The sequence below is a fragment of the Mandrillus leucophaeus genome, unplaced genomic scaffold (assembly GCF_000951045.1).
Source record: "Mandrillus leucophaeus isolate KB7577 unplaced genomic scaffold, Mleu.le_1.0 Scaffold710, whole genome shotgun sequence".
NCBI lineage: Eukaryota > Metazoa > Chordata > Mammalia > Primates > Cercopithecidae > Mandrillus > Mandrillus leucophaeus.
The window spans coordinates 1,164,291-1,185,892 of NW_012107698.1; the positions used below are offsets into that span (position 1 = coordinate 1,164,291).

Here is a 21,602-nt window from a genome sequence, read left to right on the forward strand (position 1 = left end):
AATTTGGGGGAACGACAGGATTGTTCTACAATTAGATTCTCAGAGCTGTTACTTGACCATTTGCACTTATTGAAAATTAAAGAACTGTCACTTTAAAAGGTACATTTTGCTGTATACATACCATTAATTTTAAAAACCATTGTTAAGAAAATAAGCCAGACAAGGACTGGGAGAAAATATTTATGAAGTACATAACTGATTTGCATTTAGCATATATAAATAACTACAACTCAACAATATAAATAATTTCTTTTAAAAATAGGCAAAAGATATGAGCAGATACTTCAAAAAGTATACAGATGATAAATGATTGCATGAAAAGATGCTCAACATCATTAGTCATCACAGGAAGGCACATTAAAGTAAATGAAGTACAACGCACTCAATAAAAGGGCAAAAATTATACAGAAAAAAAGCCAACACCACTAAGTAATGTCAAGGATATGGAACAAATGAAGCAAACTTTCATACAATGCTTGTGAAAATCCAAAATGGTACAACCAATTTGGATAAAATTTTGGCAGTGACTTATAAAGTTAAAGCTCCACTTACTATATAACCTAAGTAATTCCAACTCCATTCTTCTTCCTTAGCAATCCCATTCCTAAGCAATAACTCAAAATAAACGAAAACATGTGTTCCAACAGACTTGTACACAAACATCCATATAAGCTTTACTCAAAAAACCATAAACTGAAACAGTTTATTTGTGTCCACCAACTGCTGAATGAATAAACAAACTGGTATAGCCAGAAAATGAAATACTATTCAGCAGTAAAAAAAAAAAAAAAAGAACGCTCACAACGACACGAACAAATCCAAAAAGCATTATACCAAGTGAAAGACTACAGATACAAAACACTACATGCTATATGATTCCATTTACAACGCATTCTAAAAATAGCAAAACTCTAGTGACATAAAGCAGATTAGTGGTTGCTAAGGTCCAGGAATAGGGAGAGAGAATTGACTTCAAATGAGAACAAAGAAACCTTCTGGAGTAATGTAAAGGTTCTTTAGCAAAATCTTTGGTCAAAGTGACACAGCTGCATACATTTGTCAAAATTTTAAATTTTATACTAAATACTGGGGAGTTTTATCATGTTTAAATTAAACCTTTGCTAGACCTCTTCAGGTTCTCTTCATAACCACAGAAAAATCAGAAAATAAAGATAAGCAAAAACAAGTTTTTCATAACCCTAAATCCCACTATCCAGAGACAATACCAATACAAGTGATATAATGTACATCATCTAGGTATTTTTCAATATATACATTAACTTTTGGTAAAACCAAAATAGGACAAAATTCTTCACACTGTTCAGGAGCTTTTAAAAAATTCTAAATTATATCTATATTACTTCCATTTCAACAAATTCACCAAGTATATTTTTTTAAAAAGGAAAAAAGACAAGTTACACTATGATTCTCGTAGTCGTAAGTGAACACCAAAACTTTCTATTGTATGTCTTTTTGTTGCAAGAAATTATTTGAACACTTGCAAAACTTTGTTTTTATTAATGTATAACTCAATTGAATTCACAGGTCTTGGAATCTGTAAAAATACATATTCTTGTTTTGCTAAACAAAATCCAAAGAATTTTTTTTTATATTTACAAATATAGAACAACATCTTAGCTTTTTTGGGATGACAAGACAATTTAAAAATAACAGTTAACACTGAATAAACATTACAAAAATTTTCTGAAAGAGAAAGGATTATTTGTTGCCATCCACTCTTTCTAAATTTAGGAGAAGATGCTGTACTCACACATGTGAAGGGCCAGTCTATTTAAACAGTTTTTAAAAAAATTTTATTATGAAAGAAAAAAGAAACCCCAGGGTCTAAAATGTAATGAGTGATCCTATTAGTTCCACCAGACTAAAATCATACAGTCTACGTATGTGGTCTTTTCAGCCACATCTGTCGTGAACCATTTTTACATCACAAAATGCAAAATACTGAGCAATGATTTACTAGATGAGACCTGGGAAAGTATTCATCATTTTCCCCTAAAAGAAAAAATGGCTCATAGGAAGACAGGTGATAGTTCCTTCTTTGCAATGTACACATATTTTAGAATTGAATCCTAATCTTAGCAACAAAGAGAAAATTTTAATAAAAAAGATTAAATAAAATGAAAAAATGAAAACTCAGTCATAATTTTCTTAAACTCCAAATATTTTGCTTGGCTAGGAAACATGGATCAATTATTATTTAAAATATGTGAAAATGTATATAAATTACTTACCACGTAGTAGATGCTCAATAAATGGCACTCATTATTTTAAATACTTCATGAATCATATTTTTATTAGGCATTTTATAAAATGATCTGATATTCCTTTCAAAAGCTCTGTTACACTAAACTAGAATTTTTACTTAATATAAAAATTCATAAAGGCTGTATTTTTCATTTCACTACATTAATTATTTCTTTGATTTATTTGAAATCCAAATTAATCACTTTTTGGTAAATTTATTTACATAATGTTCTTTTACTCTTATCCAATAAAACAGACCTATAATTTCTCCTATAAGAATAGATCAACTATCAGTATGGCTATTTTAATGGCTTAAATTTAAAGATATTAAAGGGGAATTAATTCTAAACAACTCATTACATAATTTTACAATAGGTAAATTAGTTACAATGATTTTAAAACCACTGAAAAAGACCCATACATCTAATATATAAACAAGTATCCAAATGTTATACACTTGTCAGTCTTTGAATAACGAAGTCAGGGAAAACAAATTCACAGACACCCAAGTGAATTGGCAACTGTAAGTGACAGAAGCCCTTCTAAATCCTCTGTTTACACTGGGGATTAGTGGAGTAGATTTTGAGTTGCACATTGAACAGTCCATGGTCAAGGGAACCTGCTCCCTGTCAGCCCGCAGGGCATAAGGACAAAGCATGGTCCTGGTAGGAAGTGACCCATAAACGTATTCCTACCCAGGATTTATACAAAGCCAGTCTGCCTCACAGAAACTCCATATGACCATTAACTGGCCTGCAAGGCCTGCCAGGAGGCCTAATTACAGGTCTACAGAGCCCAATAACAAAAGCTGAAGGGCTTTAGCCTAGGGATGATCTGCTTTATACTGACTTGAGAGAGTCCATATAGAGGACCCAAAAGAAAGAGGTTTAGCTTTAAAATTCTCCCCAGAGATCCAGCATTGTACTCGAGTCTAGAAAGCTCACAAGCAACATACTTCAGCTAGGCTTAAACATATCACCCTCTCAAAATTAACATTCAACTACTGTCTGCTTAACATCTGCTCAAACATGGCAAGTTGCTGTGATATTGTCAGAATCTAGCTGATACCTTTTTTTTCCTACTAAACATCACTAGGGTAAATAACAGCCACTCAAATATAAATGTGTAACTGATGTTAAAACAAACAACTTACACTTTCTAAGTAAAGTAATTTACTTAGAGATTCTCTTTAGGACACACAAATTTTATCTTTTTGGATTAACAAAAAGCTAAAAGCCATGTTCATTGTTGGAAACTGGAAGATAAATTAACATTAGTAATTCGATTTGTATCAAAGCTATTCAATTCGACATCGAATTTTGAAGTTTCCATAAACCACACTTGACTGAAAAAAAAAAAAAAAAAGGCTTTAACTAATGTCCAAGTCAACTAAACTATTTAAGGCTTTATTCATTTGTTTTGTTTTAAAAGCACTATTCTTGAAAAAGAGGGACTCCTCCCTAACTAATTTTATGAGGCCAGCATCATCCTGATACCAAAATGTGGCACAGACACAACAAAAAAGAAAATTTCAGGCCATATTGAATATTCCTTGATGAACATCAATGCAAAAAAAAAAAAAAAATCCTCAATAAAATACTGGGAAACCGAAGCCAGCAGCACATCAAAAAGCTTATCCACCACGATCAAGTCAGCTTCATCCCTGGGATGCAAGGCTGGTTCAACATACTCAAATCAATAAACGTAATCCATCACATAAAGAGAACCAATGACAAAAACCATATGATTATCTGAATAGATGCAGAAAAGGTCTTCGATACAATTCAACACCCCTTCATGCAAAAAAATTCTCAATAAACTAGGTGTTGACGGAATGTATCTCAAAATAATAAGAGCTGTTTATGACAAACCCACGGCCAATATCATACTGAATGGGCAAAAGCTGGAAGCATTCCCTTTGAAAACTGGCACGAGACAAGGATGCCCTCTCTCACCACTCCTATTCCACAAAGTATTAGAAGGTCTGGCCAGGGCAATCAGGCAAGAGAAAGAAATAAAGGGTATTCAAATAGGAAGAGAGGAAGTAAAATTGTTGCTGTTTGCAGATGACATGATTGTATATATAGAAAATCCCATCATCTCAACCCAAAATCTCCTTAAGCTGATAAACAACTTCAGCAACGTCTCAGAATACAAAATCAATATGCAAAAATAACAAGCATTCCTATACACGAATAACAGACAGAGAGCCAAATCATGAGTGAACTCCCATTCACAAATGCTACAAAGAGAATAAAATACCTAGGAATCCAACTTACAAGGGATATGAAGGATCTCCCTCTTCAAGAACTACTAAGCACTGCTCAAGGAAATAGGAGAGGACACAAACCAATGGGAAAAAAACTCCATGCTCATGCATAGGAAGAATCAATATCGTGAAAATGGCCATACTGCCCAAAGTAATTTATAGATTCAATGCTATCCCCATTAAGCTACCACTGACTTTCTTCACAGAATTAGAAAAAAACTACTTTAAATTTCCTATGGAACCAAAAAACAAAAAGAGCCCATATAGCCAAGACAATCCTAAGCAAAAAGAACAAAGCTGGAGGTATCACACTACCTGACTTCAAACAATACTACAAGGCTATAGTAACCAAAACAGCATGGTACTGGTACCAAAACAGATATATCAACCAATGGAACAGAACAGAGAACACAGAGATAATGCCACACATCTACAACCATCTGATCTTTGACAAACCTGACAAAAACAAGCAGTGGGGAAAGGTTTCCCTATTTAATAAATGGTGTTGGAAAAACTGGTTAGCCATATGCAGAAAACTGAAACTGGACCCCTTCCTTACACCTTATACAAAAATTAACTCAAGATGGATTAAGACTTAAACGTAAGACCTACAACCATAAAAACCCTAGAAGAAAACCTAGGCAACACCATTCCAGACATAGGCATGGGCAAAGACTTCATGACTAAAACACCAAAAGCAATGGCAACAAAAGCTGAAATAGACAAATGGGATCTAATTAAACTAAAGGGCTTCTGCACAGCAAAAGAAACTACCATCAGACTGAACAGGCAACCTACGGAATGGGAGAAAATTTTTGCAATCTACCCATCTGACAAGGGGCTAATATCCAGAATCTACAAGGAACTTAAACAAATTTACAAGAAAAAAACAAACAACCTCATTAAGAAGTGGGCAAAGGATATGAACAGACATTTCTCAAAAGAAGACATTTATGTGGCCAACAAACATACAGAAAAAAGCTCATCATCACTGGTTATTAGAGAAATGCAAATCAAGACCACAATGAGATATCTTCTCATGCCAGTTAAAATGGCGATCATTAAAAAGTAAGGAAACTACAGATGCTGGAGAGGATGTGGAGAAATAGGAACACTTATACAATGTTGGTGGGAGTGTAAATTAATTCAACCATTGTGGATGACAGTGTGGCGATTCCTCAAGGATCTAGAACCAGAAATACCATTGACCCAGCAATCCCATTACTGGGTATATACCCAAAGGATTATAAATCATTCCACTATAAAGACACATGCACACATATATTTATTGCAGCACTGTTCACAATAGCAAAGACTTGGAACCAACCCAAATGCCCATCAGTGATAGACTGGATAAAGAAAATGTGGCACATATACACCATGGAATACTATGTAGCCGTAAAAAAGGATGAGTTCATGTCCTTTGCAGGGACATGGATGAAGCTTGAAACCATCATTCTCAGCAAACTAACACAGGAACAGAAAACCAAACACTGCATGTTCTCACTCATAAGTGGGAGGTGAACAATGAGAACACATGGACACCAGGAGGGGAACATCACACATCAGGGCCTGTTGGGGGGTGGGTGCTACAGGAGGGATAGCATTAGGAGAAATACCTAATGGAGGTGACAGGTTGATGGGTACAGCAAACCACCATGGCACATGTATTCCTTTGTAACAAACATGCATGTTTGGAATATGTATCCCAGAACTTAAAGTATAATTTTTTAAAAAAATGAAATAAAAGCACTATTCTTAATTCCTGATAGTGTCTTTTAACTGCATAAGCATACTGGTAAGAGGACATGTGGCTCAACTTCTTTAATTATCTCATAAAGGCACTTTGGTAATGACATAAAAAACTACTCCTACTAGCTAACATTTATAGAATGCTCAGTTATGTGCTAGGTGCTAAAGACTTTATTAAATTAATTTCTTTATAGATCTCTATGAGGTACACATTATTATAATTCCCATTCCCAATCTCGCTATAGACTTTATTAATTTATAAATCTCTATAAGGTACATATTATTGTTATTCCCATTCTGTTAATAAAAAAGTGAAGCTCAGCAGGTTTTAACAATTTTCCTATGGTTTCATCAGTAAACATGGGAGCTAGGAACGGCACCCAAGCCACCTGGCTTGAGGACTTCACCACCATACAATACTGTCTTTCGTACTTACTGCTAACATTAACTGAATACTTACTATGTATCAGGTACTGCTCTAAGTGTTTTACAAACATTAACTCATTTAAATCCATAACAATAACCCATTAGTTATGTACTATTAGTATCTCTGTTTTACAGATGAGGAAACTACATGACAGTAAATAAAAACTGATCTGCTGAAGCTCACAGTTTGTTAGTGAAACAATATAAATCTGCACTACCAAAACACAATCAAGCATAAGCCAATGTAGGGAAAAAAAGAAGTCTGTAAGCTATTTATATGAAATAAAAATTAACACTTCACTCTCTTGCTCTTTTTTGGGGGGAGGGGTTGCCCTGAAAGGCTCTCTCAAAATAAATCAAGCCTATTTCTCAGAGCCATAGATAGTGAGTGGTCAGAAACCTACAGACAAAACCTCTTTCAGCTTTAAATCAGGGTAAAGCAGAGTAGCTTTCTATGCTCCTCGGAAACAGTACAACATTATCAAGGCAATCTCATTTGTAATTCTTTGAATTACACATATTTAACACTATAACGGACTTTAGAGAAGTGTTGGGACTTCTAAGGATCACATGGCTATGAAGAGAAAGGGTCAGGACTTGGTTCCCAGGTATTTAATGGGCAACTAAGAGAATAAAATCTCAGTTTAACAGGCTGCGGAAAAATTGGGATGGGGTGAGGCACTTATGGCGTATTATTCAGCAAAGCTTATCATCTGGATATAGTATGTGTAACTGATCTGTGTTTTGATAATACTTAACCAGTTTCTCTCCTAGGAAGGGTCCCTGAAATTCATGTACACAGTTAGGTGTTAGAAAAAAAATCATAAAACATTACTTTAGATTTTTCAAAGTTATAAATTTAGCTACTATAAACACTCTACATAGTTAAGGAAAATAACTTATTGTTCCTAACCTTTGTAGTATCAATAAGAAAACTTACTTTAGAATCAAAGGCTTACTTGAGGATAGAAATTATTTTATTGTAAGATAATTGTAGAATGAAGTCTTATAGAATAAGGTTATGCATTTTGTAATATTATCTATTGCCTTTCTTTCTGCCTAACATAACTCAGGTATTTAACTTATGAACCAGAAGTAGCTCGAGGGCTGGGGGCGGTGGCTCACGCCTGTAATCTCACCACTTTGGGAGGCCGAAGTGGGCAGATCACTTGAGGTCAGGAGTTCAAGACCAGCCTGGCCAACATGGTGAAACCCCGTCTTCACCAAAAATACAAAAATTAGCTGGGTGTGGTGGTGCGCACCTGTGATCCCAGCTACTTGAGAAGCTGAGGCAGGAGAATCTCTTGAACCTGGAAGACAGAAGATGTGATGATCTGAGCTTGTGCCATTGTACTCCAGCCTGGGTGACAGAGCAAGACTATGTCCAAAAAAAAAAAAAAAAGAAGTAGCTGGAGAGTCAGAAATCACTGGAGTTAAGTCCTGATTCTATCACTTATTAGCTCTGTAATTTTTGACAAGTCACTTAAGCTTTCAGAATATTTGTAAACTGAACTTAACTCTCCATGAAGTGGTATGAATCAAAAGGTAAAGATTTATTAAAGTGTTTTGAAAACTATAAGGTACAATACAAAAAGTTATACATACTATGCAGAAAATGAAATACTATTATGCAGAGATTTTATAAGTTGTTTTACCACATATGCACAAAAAGAAATCTCTACCTTTTCTTATAACATTAGAAATATAATTTTAAAGTGTATGTGTCAATTCTATTAAAAGTAAAGTATTAAGGAGGCTTCAAAGAAATTTGTGTTACAGGTATTGTCTTCTCATACTGATAAAAATTATCTTTTGGAAAAATCTCTCTTCCAAATTCTTTAGACCCATGAACACATTTGGGATAAGATGATAATATGTTTTTGCAGAAAATCCAGATAATGTTTGGAATTGGGCTATCAAGACAAAGAAAAGCAAGAGCAAAAGTGATGGAGACAAAGGAGACCTTACCTAAACTTCCTATTTTCCCTCCATCCCCTGTGAAATAATCATGTTTTACTGTCTTTTCTGTCAAGCACTGTCTTACAGTTTAAGTGTAAAAAGCCAGGTTATGTCATATATCTTCTGCTTTTGAAGCTAGGTAACATCTTAGTATATTTATTATAAAATCCATCAAACAGCGGTCAAAATGAGCACACCAACATCTAAAGGTTTTTCAGATAGCTAGATCCTCTGTTTCTCTACAATGACTTACTTACAAAAGATTAACAGCTAAAATTTTTTCTGATGTAGTACTACTATAGGTATTGTTAAAACTGCTGGGAAAGATGTAGAGGTTTTAAATATAGTTTCTATTTTTTTTTTTTGAGACAGGGTCTCACTCTGTCACCCGCACTGGAGTGCAGTGGCTCAGTCACAGCTCACGGAACCCTTGACTTCTTGGGCACAAGCAACTGTCCCACCTCAGCCTCCCAAGAGGCTAGGACCAGAAGCATGTGCCACCATGCCTGGCTAATTTTTGTATTTTTTGCAGAGACAGGGTTTTACCATGTTGCCTAGGCTGGTCTCGAACTCCTCGGCTCAAGTGATCCTCCCCTCTTCGCCTCCTACAGTGCTAGGATTATAGGAGTGAGCCACCATGTCTGGCTAAATATATAAGTTCCTGACCATTGGAAGTTTATTTCATTGGAAAAATAAGTATAACGTTCATGAAACAACTAAATATTAATATCAGCAGTGTATGAATAAATATCAATATAAATGGTGTGCAAAGACAGGACTAAAAGAATTCAAAGGAGGAGAGAAAGATGAGGTACTGGAATGGTCAGGGAAATAATGTGGAAATCTTGTTTTAGAAGAGTCTTGAAGTGTTTGGAGAGGGGGAAAAGGAAGAAACAAGGCATTTATAGAAGAGAAAAACAATGTGCAAAGCTTCCCAGGTAGAAAAGAATACGGGAAACTTGAAGACCAATGAAAAAAGCACAGTAACGAATTCTAGAAGATAAAGTTAGAAAAGGTTGTGGATCCACTGTACAGAACTTTAGAACCTTAAGCATAGAAACGTAAAACTGATTTTGTAAGCAAGTGAGAACCACTGAGTAATTTTGAGCAAAGGGGTGGCATTAACATATGGTACCCAATGATGGCAGCAGTGGGCTGTCCACAGTTGGGGAGGCATGGGTGGTGGAGGCAGAAGTGGCTACGGGAGCAGCAATAGCGGTAGTGGGTCCCCTGTGCCCCATGTCCCCAAGGCAGCTGGCTGTGCCGCCTCCACCCTCCTATGGCTGGTTGAGACCCGCCCCAATGCCCAGAGCCTCTGTGGTTCTGGACCCTGGCACCATGTTGCTGCTCTTGCCCACTGTTGCAGCAGGAAGGGAGGGTGCAGGGAGGGAGCAGGAGCTGGGGCCGTGCTTTAGGGGCCAGCAGGGCCCACTTCGAGGACCTGGCCAGCAGCACGGCTACCCTGCTGAGGGCACTGGGTTCCTGCACCTTGGGAGGATGCTCTGCCAAGGGCTGCCTGGGGCCATGTACCCAGGGTCTGTCTGCCCCACATTTGGGTGACTGCCAGGCCTGACATTCCCAATGGCCAGGCACACTCCGGGAGGCGCCCTAGGCCCCCTCTAACCACCACCTTAATCAAGAAGAGCTGCCAGATGGGTGAGGAGGAGCTCTGGGCCATCCCTGAGAGCCGGGGCCACAGGGGGAGCTTGCAGAGACATCTCTCCTGCCCCAGTCACCAGCCTGGGCCCAGTGAGGACCTGGAACCCCCACCCCAGGCTGTGAGGGGCACAGCTGGGGCTGCATGATCCATGGAGCTGATAGAGGCCAGGAATAGGCAGCAGCCCTGCCCTCCTGAGCACAGCTGTAGCCCCCAAGTTGAGGCTGTGGACCCAGGTCTCTGCACTCTTAGCTTAGGAAGGCCTCCGCCTTGCCCTTGCAGGCTTGATGGTGCCTGCTCCTGCTGCCTGGCCTCTCTCCGCTCCTGGCACCTGCTCCAATCTCGGGGCAGGGCTGGGGCCAGGCCCAGGTGCTGTCACAGCATGGGGCAGCATGGACACACCAGCCCTTTGCTGCCTTGGCCCCCTCCAGACTTTGGGCACTGACAAGCACAAGTTACAGGTGAAGCTGGAGGCGGAGGGTTGAGGGTGGCTGGGCACTGGCCTGCAGATGTCCCTTATTGCAAGCAGCCTGGGTGTCACGGATGGTGGCAGGAGGCAGAAGGTCTCCTGGGCAGAAGGGGACAGGTGAGGCTCTACCTTCAATCCAGAGAGGGTCTGAAGGCTGGCAGCTGGGCTGCCAGTCCTATGGACCATAGTGGGGACTTCTGGTGCCTTTTCTGGGCCTGCCCATGGCTGCCCATGGACCAATCAGTGTGCGCTTCCTCCCCATCTAAGGCCCATAAAAGCCCTGGGCTCAGCCAGAGCAGAAAAGAGGATGGAGAGAAGATGGGAGGACCAGTTGCAAAGAGAGGCTACCTTTTCTGCTGAGCACTGCAGAGACAAGGGGAGGACCTGCCTACAGAGAGGAGCCACCCACTCTATGGCTTCCTCTCTGCTGAGAGCTGCAGACATGATGGGATGACCTGCCTGCAGAGAGGAGACATCCACTTTAGGGCCTTCTGTCTGCAGAGAGCTGCAGACCATGGGATGACCAGTAGCAGAGAGGAGCTACCCTCTCTGCTGGGAACTGAACACTTGTTGGGACAACCTGCCTAGCAGAGAGGAGCTACTCTCTGTCAGGAGCTGAACACTCATTAGGACACTATGGCTGTGGAAAGAACTACCTTCTGTGGGTCCCCTCTGAGCTGTTCTATTGCTCAACAAAGCTCCTCTTCATCTTGCTCACCCTCCACTTGTCTGTGCACCTAATTCTTCCTGGTTGCAGGACAAGAACTCAGGACCCAATGAATAGGGAGGCTAAAAGAGCTATAACACAAACAGGACTGAGACATGCTCCTTGCTCACCATGTTGCAGGCAAAGAGAAGGAGAGAAGAGCTGTGGAGCTTTGGGAAGCTCAGATCCAGAAGCTCCTAGAACCAGGACTGTGGCTCCCTCCTTGGGACCCTGCAGTTCCCGGGATCTTCAAGCTTTCAGGTGCCACCGTGTTCCTGGGTGCCAGTTGTGGAAGCTGCTTGTAGTGTGCCTGGTCCAGCCACAGCCTCTCAGAGAGCTGGTGCCCGTGCTGCTACCTGCTCTGTTGCAGCAGCCACACAGAGTTTTCTGGCCAGAAAAGCAACAACCCAAAGATCCAATAACACCAAAGAATCATCTGGCAGTGGTGTCCACAAAAATCAAGATGAAATACACATTTTCTGGTGGCTACCACTTTTCAGGCTCTGGGCTAGGTATTTCATGTGTTATTATTTTCATAACAGCCCTACATGGTAGTTATCTTTCCCTCTTACAGATAAAGAAATTATGGGAAAGAGAAGCCCCCAAATACAAATACTTTCAAATAGGTAACTTCAATGTGTGATATGGTGTAGTTGAGGCAATAGGGGGAACTGTTTTATACACCGCTATTGGTGGGAAAGTAAAATGGTTCAGCTGCTGTGGAAAATGTTTTGTGGTTTCTCAGAAAATTAAACATAGAATTACCAAATGACCCCACCATCACCCTCCTAGGTATATACCTAAAAAACCTCCAAACAGGTACTCAAAACAAGTACATATACACACATATTCAAATGTACTCACAATAGAACAAAGGTAGAAAAAACCCAAATTTCCATCAATGGATAAACAAGTTGTGTGTGTGTGTGTGTGTATAAATAACATATTATTTAGCAATAAAAAAGTATGAAGTACTGATATATTATGTGTCTGTATCTTCAAAACATACTAAATGAAGGAAGCCAGACACACAAGGTCACATATTGTAGGATTCCATTTATATGAAATGTCCAGAATAGACAAATAGAGACAGAGAGAGAATGGTGGTTGTCAAGGGCTTGGGGGAAAGGAACGTGGGGAGAAACTGTTAGTAGGTAAGGGTTTTCACTCTGGAGTGATGGCGTTGTTTAGAACTAGATAGAGTAGATGGTTGTACAACACTGTGAATGTACTAAATGCCACTGAATTGTTCACTTTAAGCAATTATAATAAATTTTATGTTATGTAAATTTCACCTCAATGAACTAGAAAAAAACACACATCTGTCATATTTGATTAAAAAAACCCTCTGTTCTGGCTAAACAATAAACATTAAATTGCTCAAAGTTACAGAGCAAGTGGTGATGGCAGGCTTAGGATCTTTCCACTATTCATTAGTGTCTCTCTAGAGAAGTAATAGAATTGAAGCAGGAAGCCAATTAGGAGGTAATGGAATAAGCCGTGAGCGAAATGTTTGGCATCTAGACTAAAGAGATGGCAGTGGGAGACACAATAAAGGGATAAATACAAAAAATTTTTCAAAATCAGAATCATTAAGTCTAGGTGAATTACTGCCTATAAAGGAGTCAAAGATAAAATGTTCAAGGTTTTGAACCAAAGTACAAATATGCAATAGTTTAGCACATATAAAGTATGATCCTAACCCAAATACAATAAAATCTCAGACTCAAATTTGTTTGATATAATAATCATAACACCCTATAGTTACATGTTTAATCTTATTTTAGTTCTTCATATGGACTTTTAGAGTCACATCACTAAAAATCATGGCTAAATATTCGAAAGATATTTTAATTCCAAACCAGTAACATTATTAACATTTACTAATATAATCAATTACAATGCAATAGTTAAACATAAAACTTTCTTCTGGGACTCAGAGCTAGAGTAAACAACTAAGTCTAATCAGAAGGATCTCTACATATGAACCTTATCTATCAAGTTATGCTGCTTGTAAGGCTAAAATTAATCCTGCCTCAAGAATCTAGCATAAGGCCTGAAGTCTTTGCCCATGCCCACTTTTAAGGTCCCCAAATCAAGGTGTTTTTCCTAGGAACCTAAGTGAACTCCAGTGTGACAATGGCTACTACTAGACTTCCCTATCCATTTATCTCAACCTTGAGACTAGGCTGGACTGCAAAACTTACCAGACAGGTCTCAAGTTCTTCTTATTTATTTGCTTATTTTTAACAATATAATGAACACCTTAAAACTCAACACCAAAAAGAGAACTAGAACCTTGACAGTAAGTTGCCTATGTACTCTTCCACTACCTATCCATCTACTTACCCTCTACTATGTCACAAGTTCTCATTAAAAATAAAACGGTATTTTTCAAAAAGGTGTAATATGTTATATCATATTATACAGCAATATATTCACGGAACTGGTATCAAAAAGCAATTCTAGTAAAACGATTACTTAACCAGTGGCAATGAAAAGGAGCACAAAGCTTTATAAAACAATTCAGCAAAAATGTACAAAAAGCCATTCTATTAAATTGGTGCAAAAGTAACTGAGGTTTAGCCAAAACCGCAATTACTTTTGGACCAGCCGAAAATGTTAATACCCTCTGACCTCACAAACTCATTTCTATAGTAACAAATCTCCCCTAGAATAAAATAAAATATGACTAACACAATGTATAAGAGGATGTTCATTACAGTGTTACTGCTAAGAGAGAAAAGATGAACAACATAAATATTCAATAAAAAAGAGTGACTTAAAAAACTGAACATTTAGCTAAGGTCTGTCTTTTGCTTATCTAGACCTAGGCCAAAATAAATTTTTTAAATTGAAAATTGTCATAATTTTGGACGTTTCTCAAATTCACAGAATCTAGCTCTTTATCCTTAGGTACAATTTAGAACGTTAAAGTTAAATGTGAGGGATGACAATTCAGATGGATATAAGCAAGTTATACACTGTGAGGTCTGGAGTATCACATCTATTTTCTAATGTACTTCAAAATCATGCTAAATATTTTTTTAAACTGAATAAAACTATGAAATAAAATTATTTAAAATTGCATTTGTGGAAATAAATGTTTTCTGCGCTAGGCAACATAAATATTTTCCTTCAAAGCAAGGGTTTATTCAATTATGAGCTGGAATACTCAATTATGAGCTGGAAATATTTTTTCAAAGCAAAATGCATATTATGTAAATGATGAAGAATCAAATTAATTAGACATCCTACAGTATATTTTGAGTGAAAATATAAAAAAAATTAACAACAAAATTTTAGTAAGTAATGTTTTCTAAAGATAAAACAAATAAGATAAAAACATAAACTATAAATTATTTTTAGAGTAATAAGGAGGAGTACAGAGACACTTCATCAAAACTAAAACACTTGTCAATCTTTTTACCTATATGGTAAGTTACTTCTATTAGTAATTCAGGAAGCTAGTATATCGTTCATACTGGACTTCCCAATCTTTAGACTGTGTACACTTTAAATGAGAACACAAAGAGCTAATGCAAGAGATCCTTGAATCAATATGCACATATGTATTTTCTTGATCAATGAATCCTAAAAACATAACTACTATCATTTGGTGGTCTGATATTAGCTTTTGATGTTAAAATAGAGTTCTAATTTTTCCAGCTGGAAATTATGAGCTCTGTATAGTAAAAAATTTTAAGAAATATATACAGTAGTCCCCCATTATATGCAGCTGCAGTTTCATTTTCTGTAGTTTCAGTTACCTGCGGTCAACTGTGGTCCAAAAATAGGTGATTATAGTACAAGATATTTTGAGACAAAGAGAAAGAAACCACATTTATATTTATTAAAGTATATTATTATAATTGTTCCATTTTATTATCATTATTGATCTCTTACCTAATTTATAAATTAAACTTCATCATAGGTATGTATGTATAGGAAAAAATACAGCATGTGTATATGTATGTGTGTATCCAGATACAGATATAAATTAGACATGATAGATAAGTATAGATATAGATACAGGGTTTTGTACTACCCATGGTTTGAGACATCAACTGGACGCTCGGAAGATATCCACCATGTATAAGAGAGGACTACTGCACTACTCATTACGACTTATTGTTTGAATAAGTTATATACATTTTTGAAGAGCACATTAAGATTCAAAGTAAAATATCAGTACTCAGAAAATATAGATCTTATATGTTTTTAAAAAGTAAAGTATTTAGTGTCTACGTGCAAGTGAACATGATATCTAAAATCAAAGTCAAAGCATTACAGTACCATTGAGAAATAACACATACAGCACTTAAAGAGTACATGGTACCCAGAACTTACAGTCCAGTGAGTTAGTCCAATGTAACCGGGGAAATTACTAAATGACACTGATCTCATTTTCTTTAGAATAATGACAATCTCAACCTAAACTTTACACCTTATTTAAAAAATTAAAATGGAAGAGTTAGTCTCAAATGCAACGTGCAAAACCATAAAATATAAAGTTATATTTTATATAAATAAAAGCCATAAAATATAAAGTTTTATGGTTTTACACATTACATTTAAGACTCCATTTAATTTTTCTTTCAAAAGAAAGAAAATGTAAGAAAAAAATCATAATCTGGGATTAGTCAAAGAATTCTTAAACATGTCACCAAAACCATAGTACATAAAAGACAAATTAATCAACTGGGCTTCGTCAAAATAAAAAACTAAAACTGAAGCCAATTTTATAAATGAAAAGGTAAAGAATGACCTGTTAGCAATACACTTAGCATTATACTGCAGCAATAAATATTTCAGATAATATATAGCCATATATATAATCTAGATCTGATAAATTTGTGAGGATATATAAAAATAGTTTTCTTTTTGACTCATTTCTAAGCATGCTACCAGCCTAGGGTTTACCTGTCACTTCTTCATTTAATAAAAGTTAATTATCAACACTTACCAGCAGCTTCAAGAACCAGCTGTAGTCTGGCTTTGGCCTGTTCAGCTGGTGGCTAAAAAAGAAGAAAAAAAAAAAAAATCAACCATACAAGACATTTACAGGTCAGTTTTAATAGACGGAGTTTTAAATGAATGCATTTGTTTGCAAATATTAGGAAATTTAAAGAGCTTTAACATAATTTATATTAAAACCCATCACATCTTGCATTTGTCTATATGATGCAACAATGATAAGCTGCTTTCATTTTTTTTTCCTGGAAAAAGTTTTGCTTACTATCCAACATTGTACCAATTACAATAACATAATTAGCTGAAATTTAATAACAAGGCAAAGCACACACATTTAACAACATATTCTTACATTGTGTTATTTCTTTGCACATAGAAACAGGCAAGCAATCTATGAGAATTTAAATAGCAACCTTTAAGTTCAATATTTCAGGCAAGTCAGACTCTAAAACCAATTTTCTGCTTTCCTAACTGGAATTTAAAGGAACAACTGTGATGAAGATAGGATACAATTTGGCTTATATGCTTCCAACTCCTATGAACTGTCCTAAAATTGTTTTTTCAGTGAACCTTGATTCAATACAGTTGATAACAATGAAACTAATTTCCAGCCGGGCTCAGTGGCTGACGCCTGTAATCCCAGCACTTTGGGAGGCCGAGGTGGGTGGATCACGAGGTCGAGAGATCGAGACCATCCTGGCCAACATGGTGAAACCCTGTCTCTGCGAAAAATACAAAGATTAGCTGGGCATGGTGGCAGGCACCTAAAGTCCCAGCTACTTGGGAGGCTGGGGCAGGAGAATTGCTTGAACCCGGGAGGTTGCAGTGAGCCAAGATGGCGCCGCTGCACTCCAGCCTGGCAATAGAGTGAGATTTCATTAAAAAAAAAAGAAAGAAAAGAAAAGAAAAAGAAACTAAACTAATTTCCTACCAGCAACTGCACTCTGAGATTTTTGGATAACATATTAAATAACAAATTATGTCATGAATTATGTCAAGACTATGACTTTTTACTAAAGACCTGTTAAAAAAAACAGTTGTCCATACTTGAGACTTCAAACCTTATATTTATAAAGTTGTCTGCAATAAACAAAATAACCCCATTTTATATATGCATATCACTTCAAAATTCATAATTTACGTGATACACTAGAATATTTTGCTATTTGTAAAAAGAAACCCAGCTTGCATAAAATAAATAACTGGATATAGAAAGACGATGTTGTGCTCAGAAAAGTTTAAGAATTTGAATGGTCCTTCTGAAAAACCTACAGGAAACAAGATTGAAGAGTGGTAGATGAGACAAGTGAGAAACTGGGAGAATCTTTTATATCACAGAACAGGGATTAAGAGACTATAGACCTGGACCAGTGGCCTGGTTTCGTAAGTAAGTTTTACTGGGACATAGGCCATGCCATTTGTTTACATAGTGCCTACTGGCTTTTGCGATCAACTCACCAATAGGAGTTCATTATTTGTAGCAGGAATCTTAGGACCAACAAAGTCTAAAGTATCTATCTGGACCTTAAAGAAAAAGTGTGCCAACCCCTGCCATGGAAGATGAGGAGACTTAGAAAAACTTTAAACAAAGGGGTGATGTGATCATATCTGCACTTTGATACATCACTTTAGCAATATTTTTGAGGATGAATTGAAAATAATGTGTCTAGAGGCAAGGAGCTCAGTTAGGTGGCAATTAATGAATTTCAGGTGAGAGGAGGGCCTGAGCTGAAACAATAGCAGAAAGGTCAAACAGGACAACACAGATTTGAGAAATATTTACTTGGTAAAACAAAAGGACTGATTGGTTACTAGAGAAGGAGGAGATGACAACCAATAAAGAGTACTTTATGTCATATGTTTAAGGGAAAATGTATGTAAGCATGTTTTATAAAGTTATGAAGTATTGGAAATATGTGACATCAAATTAAAATATCAAAGCAAAGTATCAGTAGAAGACTGTGATATCTACTGAATATAAAAGTCATAAACTAAAATGTCTCAGGTATCAAGCCATTAATGCACACATTTATGATGATAAATGGCAAATGACATTTGACATTAGTATCAGAAAGCACAGAGAAGTGTGGAGAACTCTGAAGCACATGCCCCAATTAAAGGAAGCAGCTGATACCCAGCACCAACTGATTGTGGTCATGCAGAAATGCAAGCCCAGGGTTATGAAATATTTTACTTTTTCACAAGCATTTAAGTCACCATGAAAACCAGTACAGAATGTGGTAAATACAGTACTTTTATGGGCCAGATTCAAGCAGATCCTAAGCAAGTGAAGAATTAGGAAGCATACACGTCAGAGTGTCCTTGTAAGTAGTGTGTTTTGATAGAAAAATCCTAGACATTTTACTGGTTAAGATATTTCACGAGCAAGATTTTTTTTTTTTTTTGTTACCAATTAAGAAATACTTAAGACAGAAAATATATACATAATAATGTATACCCAACATTCAATAAAATATTAATAGCAATACTGTCAAAGTCTTCTACCCCATGAAATCTCCCTCCCTGGAAGATTTCTTCATTTCCACATCTATAATCATTATCTTGAAGATATAGTCACTACCATTCCTAAGGAAAGCTTCTTTTTTTTTTTTTTTGTAAGAGATTGGGTCTCCCTCTGTTGCCCAGGCTAACATGCAGTAGTGTGATCATGGCTCACTGCAGTGTTGAACTCCTGGGCTCATCTTCCTGCCTCAGTTCCCTGAGTAGCTAGGACTACAGGTGTGCACCACCACACCCAGCTCCTTTTTTCTGTTGTTTCATAGAGTTGGTGTCTCACCATGTTGCCCAGGCTGGTCTCAAACTCCTGGCCTCAAGTAATCCTCCCACCTTGGCCTCCCAAAGAGCTAGGACTACAGATGTGAGCCACTATGCCCAGCTAGGAAAGTCTTGATGGCTAATGTTTATAATAAATATACCCGTTAAGATATATTTATTTTTCACTAATAATTCCAACAATTTATAATACAGGATTCATATTTCAAAGACAAAGAAAACCAGGAAATAACAGCAGTTTAGTAACTTGCCTCTACTTGCAAATGATGAACTAAAACTAAGACCCTGACTCCAAATCTCAGGATCATTCTAACTAAACCACTAGGATACTCAGGAAATAAAATCAATTAATGCACACAGATATAAATGCATATAGAGTTTTGATTCCGTTTAAAAAAAAATTGTCCAAAATAACATACTTGACCCAGTAAATGAAATTTGATTCTAAAAATATTTGCCTATGCAGACGTAACTTGCTAAATTTTATTTATGAAATATAGGGATGAACTCCAACTATGGGGATATATTGTTACATTGATCAAACTTTTAAAAGTAATCCGTATTTTATAAATAGTTTTACTTTGCTTATATTTATTGCTCAAGCCTTTTTCTTGAATAGGTTGTGCAGATGCAAATGTTCACTCACTTTTTGCCCATCTGCAAATAGCCTTTTCTTACTGTGACTGGTGAATAAGTTGAATGGATATAGGATTCTTGGGTTGTAGTCTTTTTCCTCTCAGTGACCTGCTCCTCAAATCTTTCACGAGGGCTCCCTTCCATTGTTTCTAGGCTTGAGTTCATCTCAGAAGAGGGAAAGCATCACCACAGGCCTCTTGGCTGAAACCCTCTGCATCCCACCTGTCTATCTGCATTAGTAGCTGCCTGGCTCAGAAAAAGTAGCTCAGTTGGAGATGAAAATGAAAATGAAGAGAAAGCAGTCTCATTTATGTTGGCTTCATTGTGACTGCTACCTATACTTATTTTTTAAAGAAAGGATTAAGGAGGAAGAAAGAAACAGAATATAGTATTAAAAAAAATATTTTATACCAACCCATTTTTAGTTACCTATCATACTAGCTGGCTTAGAATGAAAATACCTTTGGGGCCTGCGTGCTAAAATTTCTAATGCTTTAGTTATTTTACCATGTATTAGACTCCAGGATCAGTATAAATTTCATCTAAAATTGGTAAATGGTATTGTTATTCAGAACCAGAAATTATACCTTAGTGAATAAACAGTATTACCAAATACAGATGCACAGAACATAGCGATTTCTCAAAAAAAATTTTAAACAGGGACATGTTTAAGAGCATTATGTCACAAGTACTTTATATGATAGAAACTTAATGAGAAAAAAACATTCCATTAAAAAACACTATTTCTACAGACAGAAGACCATGGGAAGACACAGAAAGAAGACAGCCATCTGCAAGCCAAGAAGAGAGGCCTCAGAAGGAACCAACCCTACTAACACTTTGATCTTGAACCTCTAGTCTCCAGGACAATGAGAAAATACATTTCTAGGCTGGGCATGGTGGCTCATGCCTGTAATCCTAGCACTTTGGGAGGCCAAGGCGGGCAGATCGCTTGAGCTCACAAGCTCGAGACCAGCCTGGGCAATATGGCAAAACACCATCTCTACAAAAAACACAAAAATTAGTCAGGCATGGTGGCATGCACCTGTGATCCCAGGTACTTGGGAGACTGAGGTGGGAAGATAGCTTGAGCCTGGGAGGTGAAGATTGCAGTAAGCTGAGATCGCACCACTGCGCTCCAGCCTGGGTGATAGAGGCAGAGCTTTTCTCAAAAAAAAAAAAAAAAATTGAAAATAAATTTCTATTGTTTAAGCAAGCAAACAAACAAAAAACCCAACACCCAACATCAACAGTACATAATTAAAGAATATCACAAAAATAGAATCACAGAGAATATAAATATGATTCCCTTAAAACATAAATTGTAGCGTTGACATCATTAGAGCAGTGAGAGCCAGGGCACATGGCTCAAGCCTGTAATCCTAGCACTTCGGGAGGCCAAGGCAGGCGGATCACCTGAGGTCGGGAGATCCAGACCAGCCTGCAGCCTGACCAATATGGTGAAACCCCGTCTCTACTAAAAATACAAAAATTAGCCAGGTGTGGTGACACATGCATGTAATCCCAGCTACTTAGAAGATTGAGGCAGGAGAATCGCTTGAACCCGGGAGGCAGATGTTGCAATGAGCTGAGATCGTGCCACTGCACTCCAGCCTGGGCGACAGAGGGAGAGACTGTCTCAAAAAAAAAAAAAAAAAAAGAAAAGAATATGAACAGAAATTTCTCAAAAGAAGAA

General features: G+C 37.2%; 1 protein-coding gene across 3 annotated transcripts in view; it reads right to left on the minus strand.

The window, feature by feature from the left end:
- Positions 1–21,602, minus strand: part of RSRC1 (arginine/serine-rich coiled-coil 1) — a 435,595-nt gene that overhangs the window by 178,217 nt on the left and 235,776 nt on the right. For all 3 annotated transcript variants that reach the window (XM_011965022.1, XM_011965019.1, XM_011965021.1), the window contains one exon: positions 16,470–16,521. In XM_011965022.1, the coding sequence (XP_011820412.1) occupies positions 16,470–16,521 (52 nt within the window). The remainder of the gene's footprint in view (positions 1–16,469; positions 16,522–21,602) is intronic.